We start from the raw sequence: 26,473 nt of genomic DNA, 5'->3' as shown, positions 1-26,473 counted from the left end.
TACACTACAGAATGGACAGTACATTTTAGAAAATACTAGTCTAGGCAACTGAAGAAAGTTGCAAAAATAATGGTGCCAATGTTGACCATTTTCTTCCCAACCAAAGGTGTTCTTTTTGTTTGTTTGTTTTGTTTTCTTAGTTACTGGCTGGTACCTTCATTAAAATTTGTTAAAGCATCAAAAGTGGTGTTTGCTAAACATAACAGAGAACAGTTATTACTGAAAATAAGCTGGGTTTTCTTTGATTGAATCTAATAAGTGGTTGGGAGAAGAGTCGTTTCTCTTGGTAAAAATAGGGATGCCTTTGTAGACACAAGAGAACGGCTCACAATCTGTATTTTCTACATCTAAGGAGCTTCTCTTTTGGAGTGAACATGACACATGACTACTTATAAATTATCAGGATTCAGCTATGTAAATTTCAGTTAATCGAGACATGTATGTATCATGCTGACACCCAAAGTGAAGATCACCCATTTGCTCAGTCCTAAAGCTACTCAAAAGCAGTTCCCTGCAAGCAACAAAAAAAGGAATGCATGATGCATGAAATGTCTTAGAAAACAGATGAATCTTCTTACCAACACAGTTTTTCCCGGTTGAATCCACTTCATATCCTGAATTGCATATGCATTTGTAGGTCCCACGGAGATTTTCACAAATTCCATTTGGGCAGATATCTGGATCTAATGCACATTCATTTATATCTGCACCACCAAAAAGAGTTCAATATCAATAACATTCTAAAGCAAAGGTCAAAGAACTGTCAAAAAAATAACATTACAATAAATGTAAAAACCTTAGGACCTGGTGAAAATCAAGTTTCACTTTGATGAGAAAGCTTGATCACTTCTTGTCACTACAAGATATTCTGAATCAAATCTTCCTTCCACCAGTCCTTGTGAGGAACTTGGCATTTGAGCTGGAACTACAAGATTACCAATCCTTAATCAGGCTAAGGGAGAGCCCCTGGGCTTCTGCTGGTTCAAACATCAAGATGGAAAAGTGGATCTGCCACACAGCCCAAGTCCCTACAACTGGTCTCCCTGCTGCCAGCCCATCCCTCTTCAATGTACCTTCTACGATGCCACCAGACTTAGCTTAAAAATGAGATGACTGTGCCATTCTCATGGTTCAAGCTTTTGTAGGTTCAAAAATATCTTCAAGATTAAATTAAAACATGAGCTCTGTTTATTTACTTCTTGCATGAACATACAATGCCCTTTTGCTCTGTGTCAGGAATGTCTGGAGCCAGGACTATTCATTGGTGCAAAGCCCATTCAAATGCCACCTGTTCTGGAAAAGCCTCTGCTGCCCTGTTCAGATAAGGCTGGGTCCTCCATCTTCTGTGTGCTCACAGACTAAGAAGAGCTCTATAATCAAGGGTGATGCAGAATGACAGTGAATAGCTAGTCTCAAATCTTGGTCCTAACTCTTCTATAAACTAGGGTTGACATTTTTTCTTTCTCCAGGTTTCTATCACAACTTTTTTATTCCCAACTATTTATTATAAATTTCTTTACTACTCTCTTTCCCCCAAATATCTCCTCCCCACCTTCATCCACACATAATGATGAAATTAACCAAGAGGATAAACTGACAATCAATTCGGTCTACTTTTTTTCAGAACTTTCCTGAATCGAATCATTTAGTTTTATATCAGTAAAAAAATCCCTTCATCTTTCTTGTCACCTGTTTTTGCACTTTGTGCCAACTCTCCCTTTTAACTTCAATTCTTTTATGGTATCTATATTTCTCTGGTTCTAACTCCCACACTTAAATGAAATATTTCATACTCTTCCACCTCAGTTAATTGCTATCGCTGCTTGCTACAAAATGTAAGATGGCTCCCTACTGACATCTTATAATGACTGAACACTTGACAGTTCAAAATGTGAATGGCCAATGATTCAACTGAGCCCATAACCCTGAACTGTACTTGATAATCCAAGAGCTAGAGGAGGACCAGACTGCCTCTTCTCATGAATGAGCGACCACAGTCATTGTATCTCAACTGCAGTCCTCATCAACCACCCTAAGAGAGCACCCAGTCTTCAGTACTGAGCCCAACACCCAAACCCAACAATCCCAGGACCCACTGTGCCATTATTACTCTGCCACTGGGGGCTTCCAGGAGTCCCAGGTACAGTGATGGCCAGAGAGGGGGCCAGACCTCCCCAGTCTGGTGTAAAGGGACCAACTAGAAACCCACAGGAAAGCCCAGTGCTGCTTCTGCACATGCTTACGGTAGCAAATTTCAAACAAGTCCTTACCACTGCCTGCTGATGTCATTCCTGGCCCACTGCTGCACAGTGCCTGATATTCCGCTGCAATAAATTAACAGATAGTAAATGATTCCCTTGTTTGCAGAACAGGTCAATCTGCACTTGGCTTTGCACACATCATTTCCTGCTAAGTGAGTAGAACTGAAATAAAGTGGTAACGGAAAAGGAGGCATCTCCCAAGAGAGTCACTGGTACACCATGCTCCCATTTTAAAGGCTCCGCATCACTATGGAAAACAACTTTTAAGGATATAGGCAAGTTACAGCAAGGCCTTGTGCAAAGCGCTTTGGGAAAAGGTGTTTTTCCTATAATTTGATTTTGTCCACCAGGGAACACTTCACACTTATAGTGAAATGTGCCTGTTAAAGTGTGGTTTCTTAACTGTTAATAAAACTTTCTCCCACCATCTTGGGAATAATTTTGTTTCTTAGTACAAACTTTTTTTTTTTAATACAATCAAGTTCTTAACATTTTCTCATTTCTCTCTTCAAATTCTCTAGTGTGCACTCACAAGAAAAACAAAGCCTCTACACTTGTATTTAAGTGTATTTTTAAAGTAAATATTCATCAGGATACTATATGATAAATCTATAGGCAAAGTATTGCATAATGTTAAAACTGAGATCTTACTAAGAAATTGAAGAATACAGAATATGTACCCAAATTTGTGATGGAATCAGATTTCTACTTAAAACTGATGCAATGTTTTACATATAATTCCAATAATATTCAGAGGAGCATGAGAGTGAACGATGAAAATGGAGAACTAACTGGAATCATACTTTATCCAAGGAAAACAAACTGAAGTGTCCTCTTAGCTGCCCACAGTTTCTGGCAACACAGAGTCGCCAGGCCAAATGCAAATCATTTGTGGGCTGAAGTGGCACAAGGACTGGATATTAGGGAGGGGCCTTTTTACACAGGCCTACAGCACCTCGCTGCTGATGCAAATAGCTCTTATACTTCTGCATGCTAGAAAATTCTATTCCTGATGACAGTGGATGCAAATGAATTACACAGATTTTAAAAATGAAGGTTGGATCCTTCAGAGCCTCTGCCTTCCTACAAATGTAAACTTGAGAAAAGTGGTGAAATCCCTTAATTTTTAAATCATGCTAAATGGGACCAAAAAAGGAACAACTGGGAAAGTGGCTGCCGGTGTGTGTTTGCAAGCCTGGGACTGAAAACAAAAAGAAATGCATTGTCATTATCTTCTCATGTCAGCAATTAATTAAAACACTTTTGAAATAACTGTAAGTAACAAAGTAGGAAAAACAATATCATGTCAGTTTTACAAAAAGCAGTTTTACAGTTAGTGCTAAATTAGCTGATGCTTGGCCTAAATAGAAGCAAATTCTTTTCATTGTTCTTTTCCATTTGGGGAGAATCTGGTACTTGCACTGTCTTCTGCGGTCAGTGAATTCAGGTCTACATCGGTTTGAATGCTGATGACAATGCTTGCTGTTGGGGGTCTTGGAAGCAAGCCCTTTCCCTCTTAGTTTCCTCTTCTATAAGTTTCCTCTTCTACAAATTGGAGATAAGGATACCGAAGCCACATGGCAGTTCTATGCATTTACTAGGAGAACATGTAAGGTGTTGAACACAGCTCCTGGCACGGCTCATGCATTTCATAAATGATAGGTGTTGCAGAGCTAACTCAGTGTTGTGCTATGGAGGCACTGGTATGGGGACATATGAGAAAATTCCCAAACTTCCACTTCTCTGGGTTTAACTGACTGATCCCTGTGAGGAGTAAATATTCAGCAGTCAGTGAGAAATATCTTAATATAGAGCCTTACTTGGCTTTCTTCCAGAGCACAAAGATGGACGTTAGATGTGATGAGGTTGGAGTTTCTCATTAAATTGACTAAAGAAGGAATCTTCTGAATATTTTCAGTACCTTTTAAAATCTCCCCTCTCTCTTGAAATGAGGGATACTGTCCACTTAGGTCCTTCATGATTTGACATTTTCATCTACCAAAGACGTGGAGAAACCAAACTGAACGAAACCACTTCCACATGTGGACCTCTTCTGTGCAAGTGTGTTGAAACAGAAAACAGAAGCTAGTGGTGCTGGGCTTCAAGTTTAACTCATCTTAAGCTTTACTTCTTAAAGAAATCTGGTCTCTTTTAGTCATCTTTTATAAGATTACTTCATTTTCCTAGGTATCATAAGAATTCTTTGGAGATGTACTTAGTCCAGAGGAAAATGTAAAAACAAAGAACTGTATGCACCAAGGGTCCTAGATTCTAAGTTTGGTTCTTCCACATATTGAAGATAGGAACAAATCACCTATACCCCTGTAAACCAGTTTTCGTGATACTCGTCTATCTTATAAATTCCAAGTATGTAAGAAAAGTACTTTGAAAAGTTAAAGTAACATACAGCAAGCAGGGTAGTATTAATGATATACAACTATAAAGTTACAGGGATGTTTGTTAGATAGAATTATATTTTATGCTATATAATTGAAGTATTATTATCGTAGGCATGAATTGAACTAATTGCTAATCACATATAAAATGGTACTCTGTGATGTAATCGGCCAGAATAAAGCTTTATTTCGTAACTGGCCTTACCCATTTCTTTTAAAGTTTTCCAGTTAACATTCTTTAACTTCTCATATTTTAATTTCTTCTAACTCCCTAATTTCAAATATCACTTTCAAAATGGCAGATGTTTAAATATTGTGAGTTAATCTTTAATTGACTATATATAGGTCAGAAATGAACTAACTGGATCTTAGATGTAAACCAACCAATCAAAGCTATTTGTTTTCAGTATTAGATCTACCTTTATTTTAGGACATTAAAAGTAAATGTCAAGCTACCTTAAAATTATGTCCAAGTGTTGACAGTTTATTGCTTTAGTTTCAATAAACTATTTTTGCCTTATAAATAAAAATAATTTACAACCGGAAAGGATCTTCTGGATTACCTAAAATAATTCATTTTGTAGATGAAGAAACTAAGAATCCATTTCGATATTATTCTACTTTACAATTCTGCATACTATTGCAAGCTATCTTAAATCCTTTTGAAAGTAGGTGAGAAAAATTCCTAAATAAATAAAAATCTACAAAGAACTAAACCCCCCAGTTAAGCAATTTGTCTGCCTGTGGATGGGGAGAATTCTGAGTCACCAACCAGTTTTCTTTTCATTATGCCGTGTCACTTCAAATTGAGAAAAATACTTTTTCCCTAGGGTTGAATAAAATCATTTAGGAAAGGCACACCTAAATCAACATGAGGGATTTGAACAAAATTCACACATGGCCTTTTGGAAAAAAGTTGGAAATATTCAGGTAATCTGAAAATTATTTACTTTTACACTCTGTAAAATTCTGCTTTTATAATAGTTCCTGCAAAATGCAAACATTATGAAACTACTTTAGAAAACAAGGCAAGTTGCATGAATTCCAAAGAGCATGAGTATTATTAAGGTGGAGGGGTTGGGATGGGGGTTCCAAACGTGCTGCCTGTTCCCAATGACCATTAGGATTGGGTGAATAATGTGTGATCAGACCCTGAGTAGCCCTGTCAAGACCCCAGGAAGGTATGTGATGTATCTGGAGAGCATAACATAATCTCTCTCCGTGACTGCCATAAATGCAAAGACTGCAGATGGTGGCAGAAGGCTGGCAGGATGGGGGCATCTCCATGATACCACATACCTGAATTCTGCGCAGGACACGGTTGGCAAGGTTCCCCAAATGCATACTCAGTGCTGGCACAGCAGCATTCAGATTTAGTAACGGCACCAAACAAGGGTTTGACACACTGGCCTCTCTTGTATCCACCGTAGCATGTGCTCCGCATGTGTGTGTCTAAACAGGAAGAGGCATCTGTCATCACACTATCGCTTCCAATAACCCCCCAGGTCAAAGTTGAAGCTGGCTTTATTTAGCCATCGTCCCTGTTCTAACGCACAGAAAATGCCTCTGGTCTTAGGTCTCAACAGAAAGAGACAAACCCACACAAACTGCATTCAGCTTCCAAGCACTGGAAACCAGTTGTCAGACTCTTTCAGTTTTCTAGGGACTATCATGGTGTACCCAACTGTGAGACTCTTAAGTGCTGAGATTATATCTCATTCATTCCTGTCTTCCCTAGACCTGCACAGAGAAGGAGCTTAATACAGGTTAAGTTAATGATGGGTGACCAGTGACTCCCCTTATGATAAATAAGATCTTTATTAGAAGTGTGGTCTACCTCAAAATAAACATGCAATTATTGAATGTTTGAATTAAATGTACTTTCAAAACGGAGGAACTTTAATCTATAGAAGGTTCATTATACAAATCTCTGGACATTGGCTTACTAAGTAGTGTCATCTTTACCAACAGGGAGGGAGGTTCCAGCTATGCCCAATTCTCTCCCAATTCAAAGGGTTTACTGACTGCCATTCTTAAAAATAATTTGGGTAAAATTCATATCTATTTCTCAATAAATTTCAAACTTTTTATAAAGCTGCACAAAAATATTACATAAATTTCCTGATTATCCATATCCTCCTTTGTATTCTATACTTCCCTTAGGACATTTAATTCTCTACCTGAAAATGTTCACTACGAGATAATGAGCATATATAGGCCAATTTCAAAGACTGCTGTCAACAATGGAAGGTTGGAGAAAATTGGGGACGTCTACATGATTAGAAAAGAAAAGGGGGAAGGAGAGGTGGGGACTCCCCTGGTTTTCATTTATGTCAGTTCATCTTTCTATCTCCTAAATTAATATCCAGCTTATGCAAGAAGAAAACTGATATTGTTGGCGTGTTCCCCCACAAGTATTAATTATGTCATATCTGTTACAGTAGAGTGCATTTGTCATTGGTGGGATTTATTGGTCCACGGAGGGTGGATCTCTACCATCCATCTAGTCATGGCGTTATCTTACCAACACACACACGCCCATCCAGACCCACGGCCAGTCCAGGAAAGCATTCACATCTGTAGGAGCCATCAGTATTGACGCAGCGTCCATTCATGCAGATGCCAGGTGTTTCACACTCATTAATGTCTGTGGTGGGGAAAAGCACTTATTAAAAATGGAGTGACATTTACATGAAACCACAACATGTCTACAATTCTTTTACAACACTTGAAAATGGGGAAGATAGAAAATTACATGCAGCACCAACAATAAAAGCTCAGTGAGATGCATTTCATTGCCCTTTGAAAGAACAGTAACAAAAATTGACACCGACTATGTGAGCTTTTTTTTTTTAACCACAGGAAAAGCCATTTCAACAATACTCTGAGATTTTTTTAAATCCAAAATAAGAATCACAAAGGCAAAAACAGAATTGAAGAAAGGAGGAAAGTGAAGCTAAAAGACAAAGGTCCTGGTGGAACGTTTCACATGGCAGTTCTTCTAGGACTGTCAGAAATCTGGCTTGATAATGGACTGCAACTTTGACCTGGGCAGGAAGCTTCTCTGTTTAGCATCCAACACTCAGACTGGCGTCCATTCCAGTAACACTCACATCTTAGCACTCTGAAATGACTAGCATGGCATTAAGAGATACAGAACTAAAACCCTGATGGAACACTACAGAAAAGAAACAGAAAAGGAATATAGAAGATTTTGGTGGCCATTTCTGGCCAACAATAGCACTAAGCCATTGGAGCTCAGCAGAGAAAAATCTTTCTAAGTATTACAAATATATTATAGTATCATATGTATATATTTAGGGAGGTATGGTAAAATACTTTATTGGGCACATACTAATAATAGCAAAGATTTTTCCCCTTTAATATGGGGAAGTAGAAGTGGTACCAAAATTGTGTTTTGGAAAACATGTAACACGTAGAAGTAAGTCATTTAGAACAACTCCTTTTATAATATACAGCTAGTGTATGTAACTATTTCCTTTTTTCTGACCTTAAAAAGGCAAATTGAGACTGAAACACCTCTACATTTTACTTAGCTTGTGTTATTTGGCACAAGATATATTCAGATGGTCCAAGATTCCGTGTACAGATTGTGTTTTAAAACAGCAGTTATATTTAAATACATGAAATCGAATTGGTTCAGTTATTCAGGTCACCTTTTTGTTCAAGCTGAGATCTACAGTAAAAAGGTGACAGCTATAGCCTGCAAAGTGACACAAAGGCTTTTTAATGAGGACAACAGATGTTACATGGACCGAGAGGGTCTGTGGCCCAAACTTTCAGTGATTGGGGAGGACATGCTGTTCATCAGATTAGTTAACTGTAGAGATTAAATTAGCATTGTTTATTCTAGATTTGGATAGTCACATCTTTGTGGCCTCAGAACTAAATACTCAGCTCTAAGAGAAAATCTTATCCAATGATGTCAAGAGAAAAGCTACAGAAAAGAAGAAATTCACCATACAAGAAATTTCTTTCTTTTTTCTTTATTCTAGTTTCTATTTCTAGTTTGAATATTCCAAATACTTTACTGGTTGCAAACATTTGCAAAACCTAGTTTCATCTATGAAGTCATAGTGTCTTCTGAAATAATTACATCAGCATTATCTATTGGCCATACCTCATACTGAGAAGTTGTGGCCGGGGTCACTGGCAGCCTATAGGCACTGAAAATACATTTTAGTGTGCTCTGTGGATTAGCAAAAGGAGTATGTGTTCTTGTAAAAGGTCTTCACACAAAGGGGCTTTCACATTTCCTTCTGTTATTTTGTTTGGAAGCCTAATTCCAAATATTCCAGCAACCATTCCCTTCCCCTTTCTTTTTCACTTGTACAGCACTTAATCTGCACAATTTGGCACTTTGTTGTATTCTGTTTTACATTGTAGAATATTTCTACGTGTTGGTCTTGTCTTCCAAACTATATGTTCCTCACAGCACAAGGCTCAAAAGTACAGAAACCTATTTCCCATTTCAAATTTTAAAAATTCAAATGTTTTCTCTTGCTATGAAGACAGATTTGCACAATATTAAGAACCACTGAGGTGAAGGTCATGGAGAATGTAGGTAAACAACCAAGGGATAGAAGCTCTTTTAAGCCTAGGGAAAATGCACATCTTGCCAACGACTTAATACAAGGCTTTCTTCCATAACACCTTTACCAAAGCTGTCTGTCTACCAGAGGAATCTGGAGAAGAGGCATCATAGGACTTTATCTGCTTTCTCAATCTTGAATAGTTCGACACTCAGCACTTCTCCACCTGAAACTATGAGCTGAAGGCTTTGAGTGCAGCATGTTCACAGATTTTCTGGATGTTTGGATACAAGGTTCCTTGAGAAGTATGGTTTCAATGTGGATCTTGGACCCAAGTGCAATGATAACTCATCCCTGACCATGTAAGGCAAGAGACACTAAGCACAAATTTATTTTGATGACTCTTCTTAGAACCTGAATTTTCAATAGTACAAATAAAAATCTTCATTTTTGTGGGGCACCGGAGTGGCTCAGTTCGTTGAGCATCCGACTTCGGCTCAAGTCATGATCTCGCAGTTTGTGAGTTTGAGCCCCACGTTGGACTCTGTGCTGACAGCTCAGAGCCTAGAGTCTGCTTCGGATTCTGTGTCTCCCTCTCTCTCTGCCCTTCCCCCACTCACGCTCTGTCTCTGTCTCTCAAAAATGAATAAACGTTAAAAAATTTTTTTTAAAAATCTTCATTTTTGTTTCCATACCTAGAGCAATGAGATTATTTCAAGAGCTACCGAGCTAAACAATGGCTCTTTGTTTTAGTTTATTTCTTCTGCTTAATTCTATTTCCCTTTATGCGTATGTGACTTGATAACACCTAAATAAGTCGTCCATCAAAAACTTTCTGTTTCTTAAGATAATCTGAAAGAAACTATGGAGAAGAGATCAATGCAATAAGAGTATACATTATTGTGTTCAGGTGAAGTTGTGTAAGAGGTGGCAAATGACAGCCATCGAAAAACTTAATTACCATTTATTTCCCAACTCCAAGTTAGAAGAATAACTCAGCTTATTTACAAGGTTGCTCATATTTGTTGGTGGACCTACTGTTAATTCAGCTTCTCATTCATTTGCAGTGTAGCCTTTCAGGTTCCTTTGGAAGATCTCAAATACCCTTTCTGAAATAAGAACAGCCATCTTAAGCATAAACTATAGCTCTCTGGATGGCTGGACTTAAGAAGGATGTCCACTTAGGTTTCTCAAGCCAGAATTAGGAATACTTTAAATGGGAAGAATCAAGAAGGAAAAGTGGTACCTCTAAGCAATATAGAAAGGAAAAAAAGCAGGAGAAGGATATGATTTACAGCACAAACCTTTGCAATAACGCCCATCTGATGCCAGCTGAAACCCAGGTTTGCAAATACATTTAAAACTGCCATCTTCATTGATACACATTCCATTAAGGCACATGTTCCTTATGCTGCATTCATCCATATCTGAAAAAATACAGAGGATGCATTTTCTTATGACCAGAAGAGTAAGCTTACAGAAGCCAACCTGAATCAATAGAATTCTTTTCCTTCACATTTCTTTTGTTTTTTGTTATTGTAGTCTAAGGCTAATTTTCTTTATGGCATACAAGAAGGGCCATGTAAAATACGTATTCTTAAGTTCTCAATTTTTGACATATTCATGCAAATTATAGGGCTAAATTTATTTTCTGACATACTATATACATACTGAATGTATACACATATACATGTACATAGATTTGAAATTCATATATAATAATATATATAAAACTTCATGTATGTATGTGTGTGTGTATATATATATATGTGTGTGTATATATATATATATATATATATATATATGAATTTGACTCAATGGAAGCTACCAAGACTTTTTTTAAAAATATCAGTTTACAAACTAAAAAGTGTATTAACAATCTTATGGCTATATTTACTTCAGAGATACTAATTCTAATATATTGAAAAATAAAAACAAAAAGCAAAACTAAGAATGATGGAACTTGAAATATATTTTGTTCATCTCCTGATTTCTTATACAACAGAAACCAGAAGACAGCTTAAAGTCTGAAGCAGTTTTAAATAGAGGTAAGAAAAAAATGTATTTTTAAAATACAAGACTCGACTATGGAGTATAGCTATGTTAGTTAACCTTTAGGATTTGTTGATCATAAGGTTATTTCTTTAAATTAATCAAAATGTTATTTTATTTAATACTACAGCTGTCTTGGGGGAGGTACTTGCTCTTCTAGACATGGTGTGTTTTCACTTACAGGCTTTAGTCAGGCCAATGTAATTTATGATTTTTTTTTCTCTTTTTTAAACAGGATTCTATCCCAACCGAGAATTCTGGCATTAAGTCTTTGAGTTGAATCACTGAGATAATATTCTGCCAAAAATGTTTCTAAGAACAATTTTGAAATTCTTTTAATGTATGAATAGATTCTTGGGATCTTTCCCAAAGATGTTGGGAAAGACGATAAGAAGCATTCTTCATTTTTTGCTAAAGGTCTAAGTAGTGGAAACTCATCAATAATGTTCATATTTTCAATTCAAAAAAAAAGTGGCAGGGGAAAAAGACAAAATGTTTGAAACAGCCCAATTCAAATGAGGTGATTAATTCAAGAGGCAATATAGCTGGTTTTCAGTAGTCAATGTTTCATACAAATTTTACATTTTCAGGTTCTTAATAGTATTTTATTACTAGACAGACACTTCAAACACAGAGACTATAAATGACAAAAAATATATGGCCTATATGAACTATACTTCAATTAGAAAAAAGAAATATATGAGGTTAGGTGTGTCCTATTAAAAAAACCCATGTACAAATTCTGATTGTATAAAATTAGGAAGTAACGATTTATGCTATAGAAGTTTTATTATCACTAGGGATCGATCTCTCAAGGACAAGCTCTCCTTATATATTTGATATGTTATTTGACTCACAGAAATGTAATTAAAAGTACGAATATTGTTGAAAATTATGCTTGTCTCCCCCATAACGATCTGTGAAATATATTTGCTGCTTTGACCTTTCACTCAATGTTTGGCTTGGTCTTGTTAGAGACTTCTGATTGGAACTGCAATGGAAAATGGGGATTCATATTATTACACCGCTCTTACTGTCATACTGGTATTACCTTCACAGTTCTTCCCATCGCGTGTAACATGAAAGCCCGCATTACACACACAATGGAAACTGCCATCTGTGTTGATGCAACGTCCGTTATTACAGATACGGCCATTCTGCAAACATTCATCGATGTCTAAGATTAAAGTTAAAACAGAAGAAACAGCTTCACTTGGCGGACTCAAAATTATTTTATTTCTCCCTCCCTCCATTCCAAACCCATCTCCAAACTTGATATCCAATATTAAAATGATTAATTAGAGTTTGCAAGACGTGACAGAAAGACTGCCAACATAATAGCATTTGATCTAACTCTAAATTCTAATTAGACCCCTTAAATCTCAGTCGTATATACAAAATTTGTCTTCACCATTTTCCTAGCTAGTTCAATGAGCCAGTATATATCATCATTTGTATTAAACTTTGGCTGGCATCTTTCAACACATGCTCAAAAAGGCAGATCTCATAGCTACATCAGAACAATAAAACAAAAGTCCTATTAAAAAAAAAAAAGTCATTCCATCTGAAAACCAGCAATCACATGACTGAAATGTTTACCTTTCTTATGGCAGTCCTGGTCCAAGTATAGTTTTCTTGTTTATATATTTTTAGTTTCTTTTATAACCTTATAAGCATTTATAGGAAATAAAATATGAGGGCACCTCTCCTTCTTTGTGTTGTGTTTCATATTACACCAAAGTAAACAATGGAGCTTGATATGCAAGTGTTAAAAAGGACAATAACTCGAATAACCTATATCTGATCGCTCACTTAAAGATTAATGATTAATTCAAATTGGACAACACGGTGCGCTGGATTATCTGTTCCCCTCAGTTTCTAGGCTAGATACCTGGAGGAACACCAAGGAGGATGAATACACACTGCCTTGTCTCCAGAGCATATAATCTTTGCCAGGCTTATTCCCCAGAAGACAGATACCAGGGAACTGTGTAATAGAGGACTGGGGCCGAACTATCTGTGCAGAGTTGAGGTCACATGTGCCTACGCATAAGCACCCTAAACATCCTCTGGACGACAAGAATGTGCATTCATGGCATATTGCTTACTCTGTCTACCCTGCGTCTGCACGCTGTCTTGTGGTTGACCCTCAGACGCACTTTCTTTCTGGGCAGATCCAGCCGTGGTTTCCACACGAGTCATTGGACTAGCTGAGGCAGTCTGGGCTTTTCTTCTGTCTGATCTTTGTGCCAACAACCTACGCTCTTTTTCTCTCTCATTTATTTCTTAATCCTTGCAAAAATCTGACTTGCTCCGCACTCCAAAAAATAGTAAAAGCCACATACTCTTGAGCAGAATTTTTTAGGGTTCTATAATCTTTTGAAGCCCAAGGATAAAATAAACAGCATACAGAGTTCGGCATTTTCTCTCCTCACTATTATCAGAACACCACTGGGCTCCCCACTGCCTCACAAGATCAACTGAAAGCTTGCCATTAAAAGTTCTCTACCATAGTTCCGTCTCTTCCGCCCCCTTCTCTTCAGTCTGTCATGTACTTCTCCTCAGCTAAGTACACAGTCTTTCTGTTTTGTGGCAACTTACATCTACCCCAAAATGTGAGTATGTCATCAACTTCTTATGTTTGAGATAAGCTTAGCACTAGGCTCTTGAGGAAGACAGTGTTTGAGGCTTTTAGGTAATCCTCAGTCTCTAGTAAATTAAGTCTCAGAGTGATAACACCACTCATCTACTCCAGCTGGCCCTTGCCCCAGCTGAGTGCTCTCAATAATCTTTTCTCTTTGCTTATTTCATAGTGCAGTCTTCTAGATATTGGTTTCAGTTTATACTCTATATTGCAAAATGCCTAGTACACTGTACACGCTAATTATTTAGCATATTAAATATTCTGTTAAATATTCAAACTATCCTTATCTATATTCATTAAGTAGGCCACTAATAGAAATACTAGCAGGTGGACATGCTGTGCTCTGGTTTCTTCTGCTCTAAACTGCCATTTACAGGTAGTGTATTAAAATATACCAATGGCAAGAAATCTCTAAGCCTGAATCACAATCAAAGATCCTGAAACCAGTCACCGATAAAAATAAAAACTGTATGACTTTAACTCAGGTGAAGAGATTTTACTTAAAAAAAAAAAAAAGACAAATAAAACTAACTCTTACTAATGGCTGGCAATTTTTTTTAACTGATACAAACCTTCTGACCTTTCCTTGTATTTAATTTTAACACAGAATTCTCTTCCTTTTATCTGGCTTTAGTGACCAGTGAAATACCTCATTCAGTGCCAAATTTATACAGACATAGATATTTGAGTTTCCTGAGGGTTGAAAGAACATCTTACTTGTTTCTGTTGCAGAAACAGTGTATCAGTCATCCAATAAAAGGCATATAGGATGACATAATAAATTAACAAACCTGAAGGGAAAATTTTGTGAACAAACACTTACAGCAGTGCTTCCCAAACTTTAAAGTGCTTATGGATCACTGGGGGATCTTGTAAAAAAAACTGATTCTGATTTAGTAGGTCTGAGGTCAGACCTGAGATTCTGTATTTCCAATCAGCTTCCAGGCAATGCTGCTGCTGACCACATGAATAAGAAGCAAGAAGTCACAGACTCCTTCCTTATACTTTAGATCGTTCCATTAAGAAATCAGTCACATACAATTTCACCTGAAACTTTCCTCAGCTTTTGTGTCAGCAAAGGACAACCCCATTCCCTAGCTCTCAGATTAAAATTTAAGAGGCAATAGTGATGAGGCAAAAAAGTAGTGAAAATAAGATATGCCCACAGGAACAGATGCATCTTTTAAAATGATTTGGATCTCCACCAGATTTTATGACGCTATCCTTCTGAGTGACAATATCTGGAGTTGAGTGCAAAAGGCAACAAGCCTATTAGCCTCTCCTGGCCAGGGTTATTCAAACTCTGTTAAATTCCTTCGAAGCAAACCTTTTATTTAGCATATATGTCCCCTTAACTTAGCATGTTCCAAGCTAGGACCATACCTCGGCACTCTGTCCGGGTGAGTGTGCTCTGATAGCCAGGCCGGCACTGACAGGTATATGAGCCCTGGTTATTAATACACTCTCCACCAGCACAAGGGTTTTTCTCACATTCATCAACATCTGCAAAATACAGTATATTTCAGTAAGAAATTAGAGAGCAATAACTCACAACTTTAAGACCATTTTATTGGTTTCCTTTACATGTTAAAACACTTTCCTTTTCAGAAATAAATAGCATAATGAAAAGGATCTTTTTTCTTTCTACTACAATGTATCATGTCACAAGCCACTTGAAAACCGGTTGAGCAGTTAAAAGTGTATTATTTTCCTGTGTCATTTTTCAGAGGAAAATGCCAAACACGTAGCAACTCAACACTCCAAGCTAATAAACATTTTCTCTTCCTTGAGTTTGGCCTAAGGGAATTAAACAGACTAACATTTCAGAAATGGCTTCTAGGCAGAATTCTGAGTATCTCCTGAAGCTCTATTTTTCAGTCAAAAGGGGGTCTCACCTTATCTAAGCATCTCTTGTTGAATTCCACTGAGAACATTAGAACAAGACGTGAAACACACCATTTAAAGAGCTGTTCTCACTGACCAGAGTCCACCTCCCAACCCAGAGAGGCTCCCACTAGTTTTACAGTTGTTTAGAACTATCAGTATATTTAACAGTGAACTGGTTTATATCCCCCTATTTGTAAAGATGAGGAAACTAAGGTTTTTGGAAGATAACCCACCCACTCACCCAGAGTCACAAGTTTTTTGCCGCAGGTGTGTCCCCTCCCCCCCACCACGGGGGGCTACGTGTCCCCTCTTCCACCCAGTTCTGGATGACTTCTATGGACTGAATGACTCTCTCCTAGTGTGTTGCTAGAAGGGGCATTAATGTCACCAGGAAACTACACAATGTGAGAAACTAAGAACTCCTTATTTCTGCCTGATTCATAATGATAGAATTGGACTTTATAACAGAACTAAGAAAGGGACTTATTTTTAAAAATTAGATGGCAATTGGGTGCTCTTTTCCAATCTCACAAATGAATTATTCTTTTGTTACATTTCCTCCTTTTGCTGGCTTAAATGACTTGTCAACAACTCAAAGTTTCTTTTCAGTTTTAACGACTTTTCAGTTTTAGAGACAATTGGTGAGTTATATCCATTTAAGTTAGTAAAATGTGCAAAATTTTATAATTTGGGGACAGTTTTAATGCTTTATTTTAATGGTCAGACTTTTGATGAGATGGCTTAATATGAAGCTACCAGCAATGACTTCAACATATTTTATGACGAAGGTTAAAAGTCCCTATAGTTGGCGGAATAGTACCCCTCCCCAAATATGTTCATGTCCTAATCTCCAGACCTCTGAATATGCTACATGGCAAAGGGGAATCAAGGTTGCTAATCAGCAGATCTCGAGATGGGGGAGCCTCCTGGGTTGTACAGATGGTCCCTGTGTAATCACAAAGGTTCTTAAAAGCAGAAGAGGGAATTAGAAGAGAATTCAAGATGTGAAGATGCTAGATCACTGGCTTTATAGAGGAGGGGACCATCATCTAAGGAACACAGATGGCCTCTAGAAGCTGGAAAAGGCAAAGAAATGGATTCTTTACAAAAGGAACACAGCCTTGCCGACATCTTGATTTTAGCCCAGTTATTTTAGTCCTCTGTTGGACTCCTAACATACAGAACTACATTTTAAGCCACTGACTTGGAGCTGATTTGTTACAGCTGCCACAGGAAACCCATATAGTCATGGGACAGAATTGTGATAGCCTCTCGGAGCAGACCTAACCATATGTATCACATACCAATGCACTCCCCGCGGAGGTCCAGCTGGAATCCTTTGTTGCACTCACACCGGTAGCTCCCAGGAGTTGGAATGCAGCGTCCATTTTGACAGAGATAGCGAAACAACTGGCAGTAATCAGTGACATTGACTGGCAGCACCCCTAAAGGAATAACATGAAACCCTATTGAAATCATTTATAACTAGGACATCTTTAATCAGCACCTAACCCACTAACAATGAGCAAGATGCTAAAACATAAAGGAAGGAAACACTCTTTGGGCAAAGATCATCTGGGGCAAATAAACCATATTTCCATGTCCGCTTACAGAGATCACCTGTAGCCAGGTCCTGCAGCCTCACAGTAGCCTACTTCTCTCTACCTCTACCTCTTTTCTGCCTCACTCTCAAGCCTCCAGTTTGGGTAAATGACAAAGGCAAACAGTTCTTGGAAATTACTTGCAAAGCTGCTTTGCATTATATAAAACTCATTGTATATACCTCCTCTATCAATGAACCTCCTCTATGACTTCACCCTGTGAATCAGATGTAAATCTCTCCCATAACTAGCTAACTAACTGTCCTACAGTTGACTCAAAACATCAATAACAAAAGGATATTAATCAGGATGATGAAAGCTATTTTTCTCTATGAAATAGGCATATTAAGAGACTTACATACAACACTCTATAAACCAAACAGTAAATCTAAGAATTGACATGCTAATTTAATGACCAAATCAGCACTAAAAACAACAAAAAAGTTAACTTGGTTAATGTAAGAAAAATAACCAGATGACTTTTGACTCCTTACTTGGTGGTTCCCGAGATGGGTATGGATATTCCACTGGTGGTCGAGGGACTGGTACTGGAGGTCCAGGAGGATAGCCAGGAGGAACAGGGTGAACTGGAGGAATGGGGCCAAGGGGTGGGGAAGGATATCCTGGTCTCTCAGGAATTACCAAAGGGATGGAGCACAGCTTGTTGAAATCCTCTGGAAAAGCATGACACAACAGAACACAAAAGCTGAGCTGCAGTGTACCTCATAGGCCCGTGGAAGACACCTTTATGTTTCAAAGCAGCTTTAAATAAAATCAATCGCAAAACCACATAGATCAATTGGAGAAAAGGGAAAAAGCCAACTGGCTTCATTCCCATCTTAATAGCTATAGTCACTATTAGGAACAGTAATTCAAAACTAAAAACAAACCCCCAGGGTATGTACAACATGCCTCTCCCAAAATTTAAGGAGTCTTTACCTATGTCACGGTTCACTTCAAGGAAGAATCAAATGCCACCTTCTCCATTCCATCCCATTTATGGACCCCACAGAGCTCTAAAAAGCATGCTAAAAAGCCTGGATTTTACTTTATGTGAAATGGCAAGGCACTGGAACTCTTCAGACTAATGTGGGATGTAATCAACTGAACATTTTCAGAAGATCGATCTTGCTGACACATGGAGAATGTGCTAAAGGGAGGCAAGGCTGTTACAGAAGACTAAGGGCAAGAAAACAATGGCTGGACATGGGAGGCAGTGATGGGACTGGACAGAAGTGAACAGATTTGAAGCATATTTTAGAAATAAGTGAGTAGTACTTCATGAAGGAGTAAATGTTAGAGCGGAGGGAACAGGAAATTAAGAATGACATAAGTCTTCTGGTTTAGCAAACGGGTAGATGTTGGTGACATTGACCTAAATGGGGAAAACTGCAATGGAAACAGGTTTGGTGGATAGAGGCCAAGTTCCATTTGAACATACGAATTTTGAGATGTCAGACATCCAAGTAGATTTGTCACACAGCAGCTGTGTAAGAGAGTTTGAAGCCTAGAGAAGAAGTAGGGGCTAGATAGAAGTTTTGCAATTATCGGTAGATAGGTAGTATTTAAAGCCCCAGGGATGGATGTGGAAACTGAAGAGAAGTGTGTGCAGAGAGCCCTGAGGAATATCTATTTGTAAAAGACAACAAAGTGTTGAAGCAGCAGCACCCCACAGGGCAGAAGGGATACTGGGTGGGGGGAGGGGGGGCGGGGTATGTGTGTGTCCAGTGTTAATGCTGCATAACGATTCCCTGAACTAGTATACCTGAGTTAATCAACTATTTTCCTCTGACTTCACATATACACTGTATTCCTCTTTCTCACAATGCCAGGTCTTTATCAGAATAAATCCTCGTTAGATTTGTGACCCTTTTTTTTTTTTTTTCTGAGCTTCCCAAAAGGTGTTTTAAAACAGTAGTCAGGTTTCCAGGGATGTATTTACTTAACTACTAGTACATTTTCATGTTTCCTACAAATAGCCATATCTTGTTATAGTTAGCCTTTATATGTAAATTAACCATGTGATTTTTTAATTTCTTTCTTCTCTCTCTTTTGCCAGAATGTTAACAATTTTATTATCACTGCCACACAAGGATACTCCCATTGATTATACTAGTTTTATCCAGTAGCAGAAATTAGGTTAATATCAGTCTTTTCCTTATGGACTAAATCTGACTTATTCTAAGGCACTGTAATAGGTCTTATGGAATTACATTCCTGTTTCAACCTCATGGGAAAATCTGCCAATTTACAAGTGGCTAATGTACTCTGTTGTTATTTATTGGTCCTTTACTAAAATATCTTCAATCCCATATGAGATTTCCAACTCAGGTTAAGTTTACGTTTTTAGAGAATTCTATTACTGCATTTAATTATTGTTTATCTGCAATTTTAACCCACAGATTCTGTAGCACTTGACTGCATCTGGAAAGGATTTGTATACTGCTTATGCTTCCCTGAACCAGGAGGCTACAATCCCTCCTAACAAACCACAGTGATCCCTCTCATAGATCTATGGATGCGCCACGTATCATTTCCTAGCTACCAGCTTCCCCCCACATTTCTACTACTAAGACTGTGCCCAGTCTTTGAAGTCAAGAATAATAACTAACTCATAACTAATTCCCACTCTGAATCTAGCCCTGCAAATTCACAGAAGAGAAATTCATTAACTACATGTTGGATTTAACTGGATAGTAATTACATTAAGGGACTCATTTTTCTTCCAAGCTTCAATTCAAGCCTTTTTCTTTAGTCTTTTACGGTTTGCATAAAAGAAGTTGAATAGCTTATCAGGATCTCTGCTAATTAGGTGAGTATATGACTTTAAGCATGCCATGAAATTCATCTTAACCTGAGTAGGAAAATTCATCTTAACCTCCCAGTGGGTCCAACTTCCTAACTTTCCCATGAGCCCCTTTGACATTCAGGATCAGCGAACTGCAGCTCGTTTTGTTCAACGGATACCCATCTTTCCTATCTCCATGTAACCTGGAGATGTTACTGATTTTTTTTTAACAAGGTGAAAAGCTGACCAGTCTAAAATAATCCTACATGTGTATATATATATATATATATATATATATATATATATATATATACATCATCACTCTCCTTAAGTTAAGAGCCTAGAGCTCTATAGCATTGCTACCAGAATGTTGGAGCAAACAAAACACCCACTTGCAAATCAGCTTTTCTCTGTCAGTCTGCTTTTCCCTGGGCCTATCTTAGATTTGGGGTATTTCAGTGGTACATATGAGAGAGCAGTTCCCTGCAAAGCCACACAGGGGAACAGAACCTTCTGCTCATGTATCCCAAAGTAGGTTTTTAAGCACCTCTACCTGCCCTTCCCTCTCTCCTCTTTTCAAGGCCTCAGCACAGAAAGGAATATTCACCAGTACTGCTGATTCCTAAATTAACATATATATTTAAAAAGTGATTTTCCTGGTACCCAAGACATGTGTCTTAGTAGGACAACATGTACTTCTTCTAAACAGTAACTTACTAAATGTTCCCCCTAGTGCACTAAGGACAATGGGCTATATTTTTAGTCCAAAGACAGTATGAAAATCAGACAAAATATACGACTTGTTATACATTAAAATGTATTGAAAGATTCTTATTGCTTCTTTAATCCACACATATAATTCTCAGCAATAAAGAGAAGTTTTAGAGTATGTCTGTGAGCAGGTGTAGAATCCATGATAATGGGAAATTTACATTCTGTGTGTAACATTCTACAATAATCCGTTAACTCTGTGTTTATCCTTCCCCACCTTGATTTGCTCTGCTAAAACGCTCTGATTCAAACACAACATTCAGGAATCAGATTGGGAAGGAGCTATAACCCTGGTTCTTACTTAAATCTGGTGGGAAAGAGGTCACTTAATAAATTGTTCACTCTACGTGGAAGCCTCCTATGAGGAAGATTTTGCTAAAAATTGTGGAAGTGTTATGAAAGCAGCAAGAATATGGGACTATGATAATGAATGAGACCTCCTAATGAGATTTATCAGCTAGTAAAAAGGCAATACATGAACACAAATTGGCACAAAGCAGAGTAGATGGGATTTGTGCCATAGCAACAGTAAAAACTTGGAACACAGAGACAGAAGGCAGCATTTCCAGCTGTGGTTATCTCGGGACATTGAAGAATTAGGTCATATTGGGAATCATGTTAGGATCCTTAACAAACAAGACGGCATTTAACAGGCAAAGTAGTAGAGATAGGAAGTAGGGACTAAGAACCTCAACTGAGGAGAAGTTTTAGGAAAAAAAGAATATTTGAGTTTAGAAATCTTCAGACTGGCTTCAGGGAAAGCTTGATTGTATAACTTAACTAGAAAGTAAAGCTACCATAAAGAATAAGAATTAAAAGATGAACTGGGGTCAGATTTGAGGACACGAGATGCTCTCTGCCAAGTAGTAAAATTTTATTTTTAAGAAATGGAGTGATTTGGACCACTAGATACTGCCTGAATTCATCCTGGGAAAAATTTTCTGGACATCTTTTCCTACATTTTCCCCAGCCATAATTTTTTTAACCAAACTTCAGATGAGTTATGCTTTGGGAAATGTATACAGCAGCTGTGGATTTCATAGAGACAAGTTAGGAGGCCACTGCAATAGTCCAGACGAGAGAAAATGAGCTTTATGTGGAAATGGAAGGAATATGACAGATGAAAGAGGTATTACAAAGAGAAAAAAAAGTCAACAAGAATTGGCAACAAGCAAGAGGAAAGTGTCAAACGTTAGGGAAGGAGGAAACGTGTATCCAGAGTAACTCACCGAAAGACTCTGAAAGAAGTGAGTTTTATTCAAGTGAGCTTTAAGGACTATTTGAGAGCCAAAAGAAATACAGAATAAGAGAGGACAAGTACTTCTGAAAAGGTTGCTACTTAGCGGTAACAGGCAAGCTAAGGAAGAAGCAGTACCAGAAAACATTATTATTTGTATGGATCTCGATTTTTCCCCCCAAGTCATTGTCGGGGAAATTTCCCTGAGAATTGTCTCTTTTATTTTCTGGAATCTTTTTCACTTACCTGGATTTCCACTAGATCTGCATCATGCACATTGTCACTGGGCTTGTGGGGGTAGAACTGGGGATACTCTGCAGATAACTGGAAGGGCTCTTACCTGTTGCTCTGATGGGACACATCTCAGGGGCGACAGTGACCCCTGGAGACCAGCATCGGCCAACATCGCAGCAGCACTGCATTTTGGTTATGGACTGCGGCAGTTGGTTAGAACAGCGCCCGTTTGCCAGAGCCGTGTAGCAGTATCCAGGGCGTACATCTGCGAGAACAAAGAAGCACAGCCACGCACACATCACTGGGATGGAACTCGGAACACCCCTCTCCTCCTCCAACACCTCTACGCTTCACACTTGGGCTCTGGCAGGCAGGATGCGCTGACACTCCTGCCTCCTGGGAGGGAAGCGGTGAGCCCTGCTTGGGAACAATACTCAGTCAGAACTCTCTTCGTCTCACACCTTTCGCCCCTGCGAGCTGGTGCACTTGGCCAATGTCCCACATTCCATCCCCAAGGTGGGAACGAATGATTACAACCATATGTGCCATAGGAAAAGAGAGACTAAGAAAATCACTGGCAGTGACAGTTAATTAGTTATAAAGACATGTCTCTATACTGAAGGGAGACTGTGTTGTCCTTGGTTTCAAACTACTTAATTCGAGCCACTTTAGGCAAATATTGATATAAATCTATTTTAAAACAACATGAAGTCTGCACTATAGTCTACATTTCTAAAAGATCTTTCTTATTTTTCAGACTGAAACCGTGAGTCAGACTTGCGAGATTTTTTTTTAAAGGAGTGAGCCACTTTGCCGTCAGATCCAATGCTTGTTAATAAAGATTTCCTTTTGTCCTGGGGCCTTAACAGGTTTTATAAGGCACTGGTTATTTACAAGTTCAAAATGTACATGATTCCAAGTTCTTAGTCCCATAAGATGTAATGGTTCTTGAAAGATTTTTTTTTTTTTTTTTGGCAGAAAGGTATCTTCTCAAAGCAGCACGGGAAGACATATTTCTCTATACCACTTTTATTGGGTTACATCATGTCTGACTGTCATGACAACATTGACACACTGAAGTACAAGTCTAGGCTACCAAAAAGGAGCCTGTGACATAGTAGAAAGCTAAGTGATTCACGGTGAGGAAGCACCGTGAAATAGAGGCAGCCAGCTAAGTATAGAACATCTTGATCCACCTAACACCTTGAGGATGAACCTCCCTTTAACAAAAGTGAATCACTGCACAGTGATATCCGTACACAATAAAGTTGTAAAAAGTACATACTATTTTAAATATGCTTGGTATCTAAAGAAATTAAATGGTAAACGCTTTTATAAAATGAATAATTTTTTATAGTTAAAACTTCACCACTATGTTTCCTGTAGGTCTAAATATTAACCTTCAGGTTTGATCAGAGAAGGTCATACCTATAAATGTCTTCATCTACATCATTCTTAAGAATACAAAGCCATCAAACCTTGAAGGTTACAAGAAATCAATTAAAAATAAAATAAAAAAGAAGGCTAACTTAGACACATATAAATTATTAACATCATAGGAAGAAGGCTACAAAAAAAACCTAGACAAACCATCAAATAAAATTAGGGATCAGCTTGAAAGAATACAAGATTATTTCTGAAAAATACTGAATACTTAGCAGGGAGGCACCAGGGTGGCTCAGTGGGTTAGGCATCAGTCTTTGGCTCAGGTCACGATCTCGCCGTTCTTGAGTTTGAGCCCTGTGTTGGGTTCTGTGCTGACAGCTCCGAGTCTGGGCTGCTTCAGATTCTGTGTCTCCCCCTCTCTCTGCCTCTCTGCCCCTCCCAGACTCACACTCTGTCTCTCTCCCTCTTTCTCTCTCTCTCTCAAAAATAAACATTTAAAAAAAAAAAACCACTAGCAGGTATTGTGGCCCTAGTTCCTACACCTGCAGTCAGACTAATAGTCTCAACAGAGAGGCAGAGCGAGTTTCATTGCAGCCTGATCCAGGGTAAATGGCCGGAGAGAGGAGGGCAGACAAGATAAGCTCTGTGAAGCTACAGGTGGCACCTTCCCTATGAAGAAGGAGCAATAAAACTTCCTAGTTTCTACTTTTCATTGCTTTAAAGCCACTGATAATTTATATACTCAGGGATTAGTAAATTTTTGGGGCATGGAAACCAAACGCTGTTAAGAATAGGAAGAAATGTTCAAAACTGGCTTATATCCCAGTTTCAAATGAATTTGGTGGTCAAAACCCAGTATAAATACTTGACCACAATTTGTATATATAATTTTCAGTGTGGGCTATCTTTCGGGGCAAAACTGGGACCTACAGTTGTCAATCGCAAAGTCTTAATGGGCTAATGTCTATTAGTTTGCACATTAACTATGATACTATTTTACTGCCCTGCTGGCTGACTTAGATGTTATATCAGTAGGTTAGAGACTTGATCAAAATGGTGACTGTTGCAGCTAAAAAAAATTACCAGCCATATCTGGGTTGTTGGCAATCTCTGATTTACAAACAGCACCTGCACATACAATAAGCATTTGGCTGATTTCTTGTTCTGCAAGGAGGGCTTTGGTTAAAAATACACATATTTACAATATTTATAATTCGGAATAAAACCTATAGGCTGACAAGTAAAGGAAGGGAAAATATGTGAAAATCAGGAGGCATTTGGGGGAACTGTCCCCTGGGCACACCAGCCTGAAGTTTCCCATGTCATCAGGAAGCAGGAAAGAAACCATTGTATAATGTGGGATCATTCTACCTCGAGGCTAAGGAGTGGCTTTGGGATGATCTGAAGACCTACGGAAGCTGAGGGGGAAGAATGTTAGGATTTGGAGGAGACAAATGGAGGGCAGGAGGAGGCATAGATGCCTTCTTCTATTTTGAATTTGCTCTGGCCAAGACATCTTGCAAAAAGGGGTAGGAAGCTTTCTTCCTTTTTCTCCTTCTGAATCACTTGGCCTTTTCTTTCAGAATGCAGAAGTCACATTCTATCAAAACAAATATATTATGGATTAAATAGGTGTTTGCAGGTCATCCTAGACTATCAATAGGCCTCTCATAACCAATCACTAACATTGTTGTGTCCAACCAGGAGCTAGGAGCTGTGAGGCCCAAACTAGGTACAGGATGTCATCAGGATTCCTGGGAATTGATGAGACAGAACACACTAAGATGAAAAGACCGCCCTACACAAGTTATTATAAAGCACCAAAGCAAGATCACAGAACAAAAAAATAAAATAATACTGCAAAAGCTTACAGGACAAAGGGAGTGCTGAGACAGGGAGGTTTGAGAGCCTGAGAATGTGGGGGCCAAAGGTAACAGGTGGAATCTCATGCTTAGAAGAGAAGTATAAGGAAGATGTGATATACCACTAGCCACGTGTGGGGTTTTCTATTGGTTAGATTTACTAATTCCAAATAGGCAACCTAAAAGCAAACCTTGGATTTGTTTATAAGTTGGAGACTGTATGTATTTTCTTTTCACTAGGGATATTTGGCGGGGGGGGGGGGGGGGGGGGGGGGGGGGGCGGTTGAGGGTGTCTCTGTGGTTTACCATGGCAGGAAATACCAGCATTAGGGAAGGCCGAAAGGTCACTTGGAGCATTTTATGTAACAAGTTCCTAACTATGGCAACAAACAAAGTACCAAAGAAGAAGAAAGCTTGCTTGCCTATTTACTGTGTCTGGTGTTCACTCCGGAGGGAGCAATGACTGGGTTAGGGACCATGGGCTGGGGCCCAAGTTGGGATCTCAGCAACTTCACTTCTTAGCTGCTTAAGCAATCAAACCAAATTACTTATGTGGACTCTGTAAACCTCAGCTTCTTCTCATGTTCAGTATGGTTGTGAACATTAAGTCAGATAATTTCCATAATAGCTCACACCTAGGAGGTCACCCATGAATCTTAGTCTCCTCCCCATACCCCACTTTCTTTGTAAATAGTATGGGTATATTTGGTAAAAGTATTTTAAAAATGTAAACCATCTGATATGTAAATGTGTTTTAATCATTTTAGTATAATTTGGGGCTCTCTTTGAAGGTTAAAAAAC

At 38.4% G+C, this 26,473-nt stretch overlaps 1 protein-coding gene across 1 annotated transcript in view; it reads right to left on the bottom strand.

The window, feature by feature from the left end:
* The window catches only part of FBN1 (fibrillin 1), a 232,954-nt gene that overhangs the window by 88,057 nt on the left and 118,424 nt on the right, over positions 1 to 26,473 (bottom strand). Inside the window, exons 9-18 of the mRNA XM_030318235.1 lie at positions 22,531 to 22,689; positions 17,889 to 18,068; positions 17,098 to 17,238; positions 15,290 to 15,409; positions 12,314 to 12,439; positions 10,515 to 10,637; positions 7,182 to 7,304; positions 5,957 to 6,109; positions 2,271 to 2,324; positions 579 to 704 (exon numbers count right to left, since the gene is read on the bottom strand). Coding sequence (XP_030174095.1) covers positions 579 to 704; positions 2,271 to 2,324; positions 5,957 to 6,109; positions 7,182 to 7,304; positions 10,515 to 10,637; positions 12,314 to 12,439; positions 15,290 to 15,409; positions 17,098 to 17,238; positions 17,889 to 18,068; positions 22,531 to 22,689 — 1,305 coding nt within the window. The remainder of the gene's footprint in view (positions 1 to 578; positions 705 to 2,270; positions 2,325 to 5,956; positions 6,110 to 7,181; positions 7,305 to 10,514; positions 10,638 to 12,313; positions 12,440 to 15,289; positions 15,410 to 17,097; positions 17,239 to 17,888; positions 18,069 to 22,530; positions 22,690 to 26,473) is intronic.

This window comes from Lynx canadensis, chromosome B3 (genome assembly GCF_007474595.2).
Source record: "Lynx canadensis isolate LIC74 chromosome B3, mLynCan4.pri.v2, whole genome shotgun sequence".
Classification (NCBI taxonomy): domain Eukaryota; kingdom Metazoa; phylum Chordata; class Mammalia; order Carnivora; family Felidae; genus Lynx; species Lynx canadensis.
This window is presented reverse-complemented; position numbering and strand designations above follow the sequence as displayed.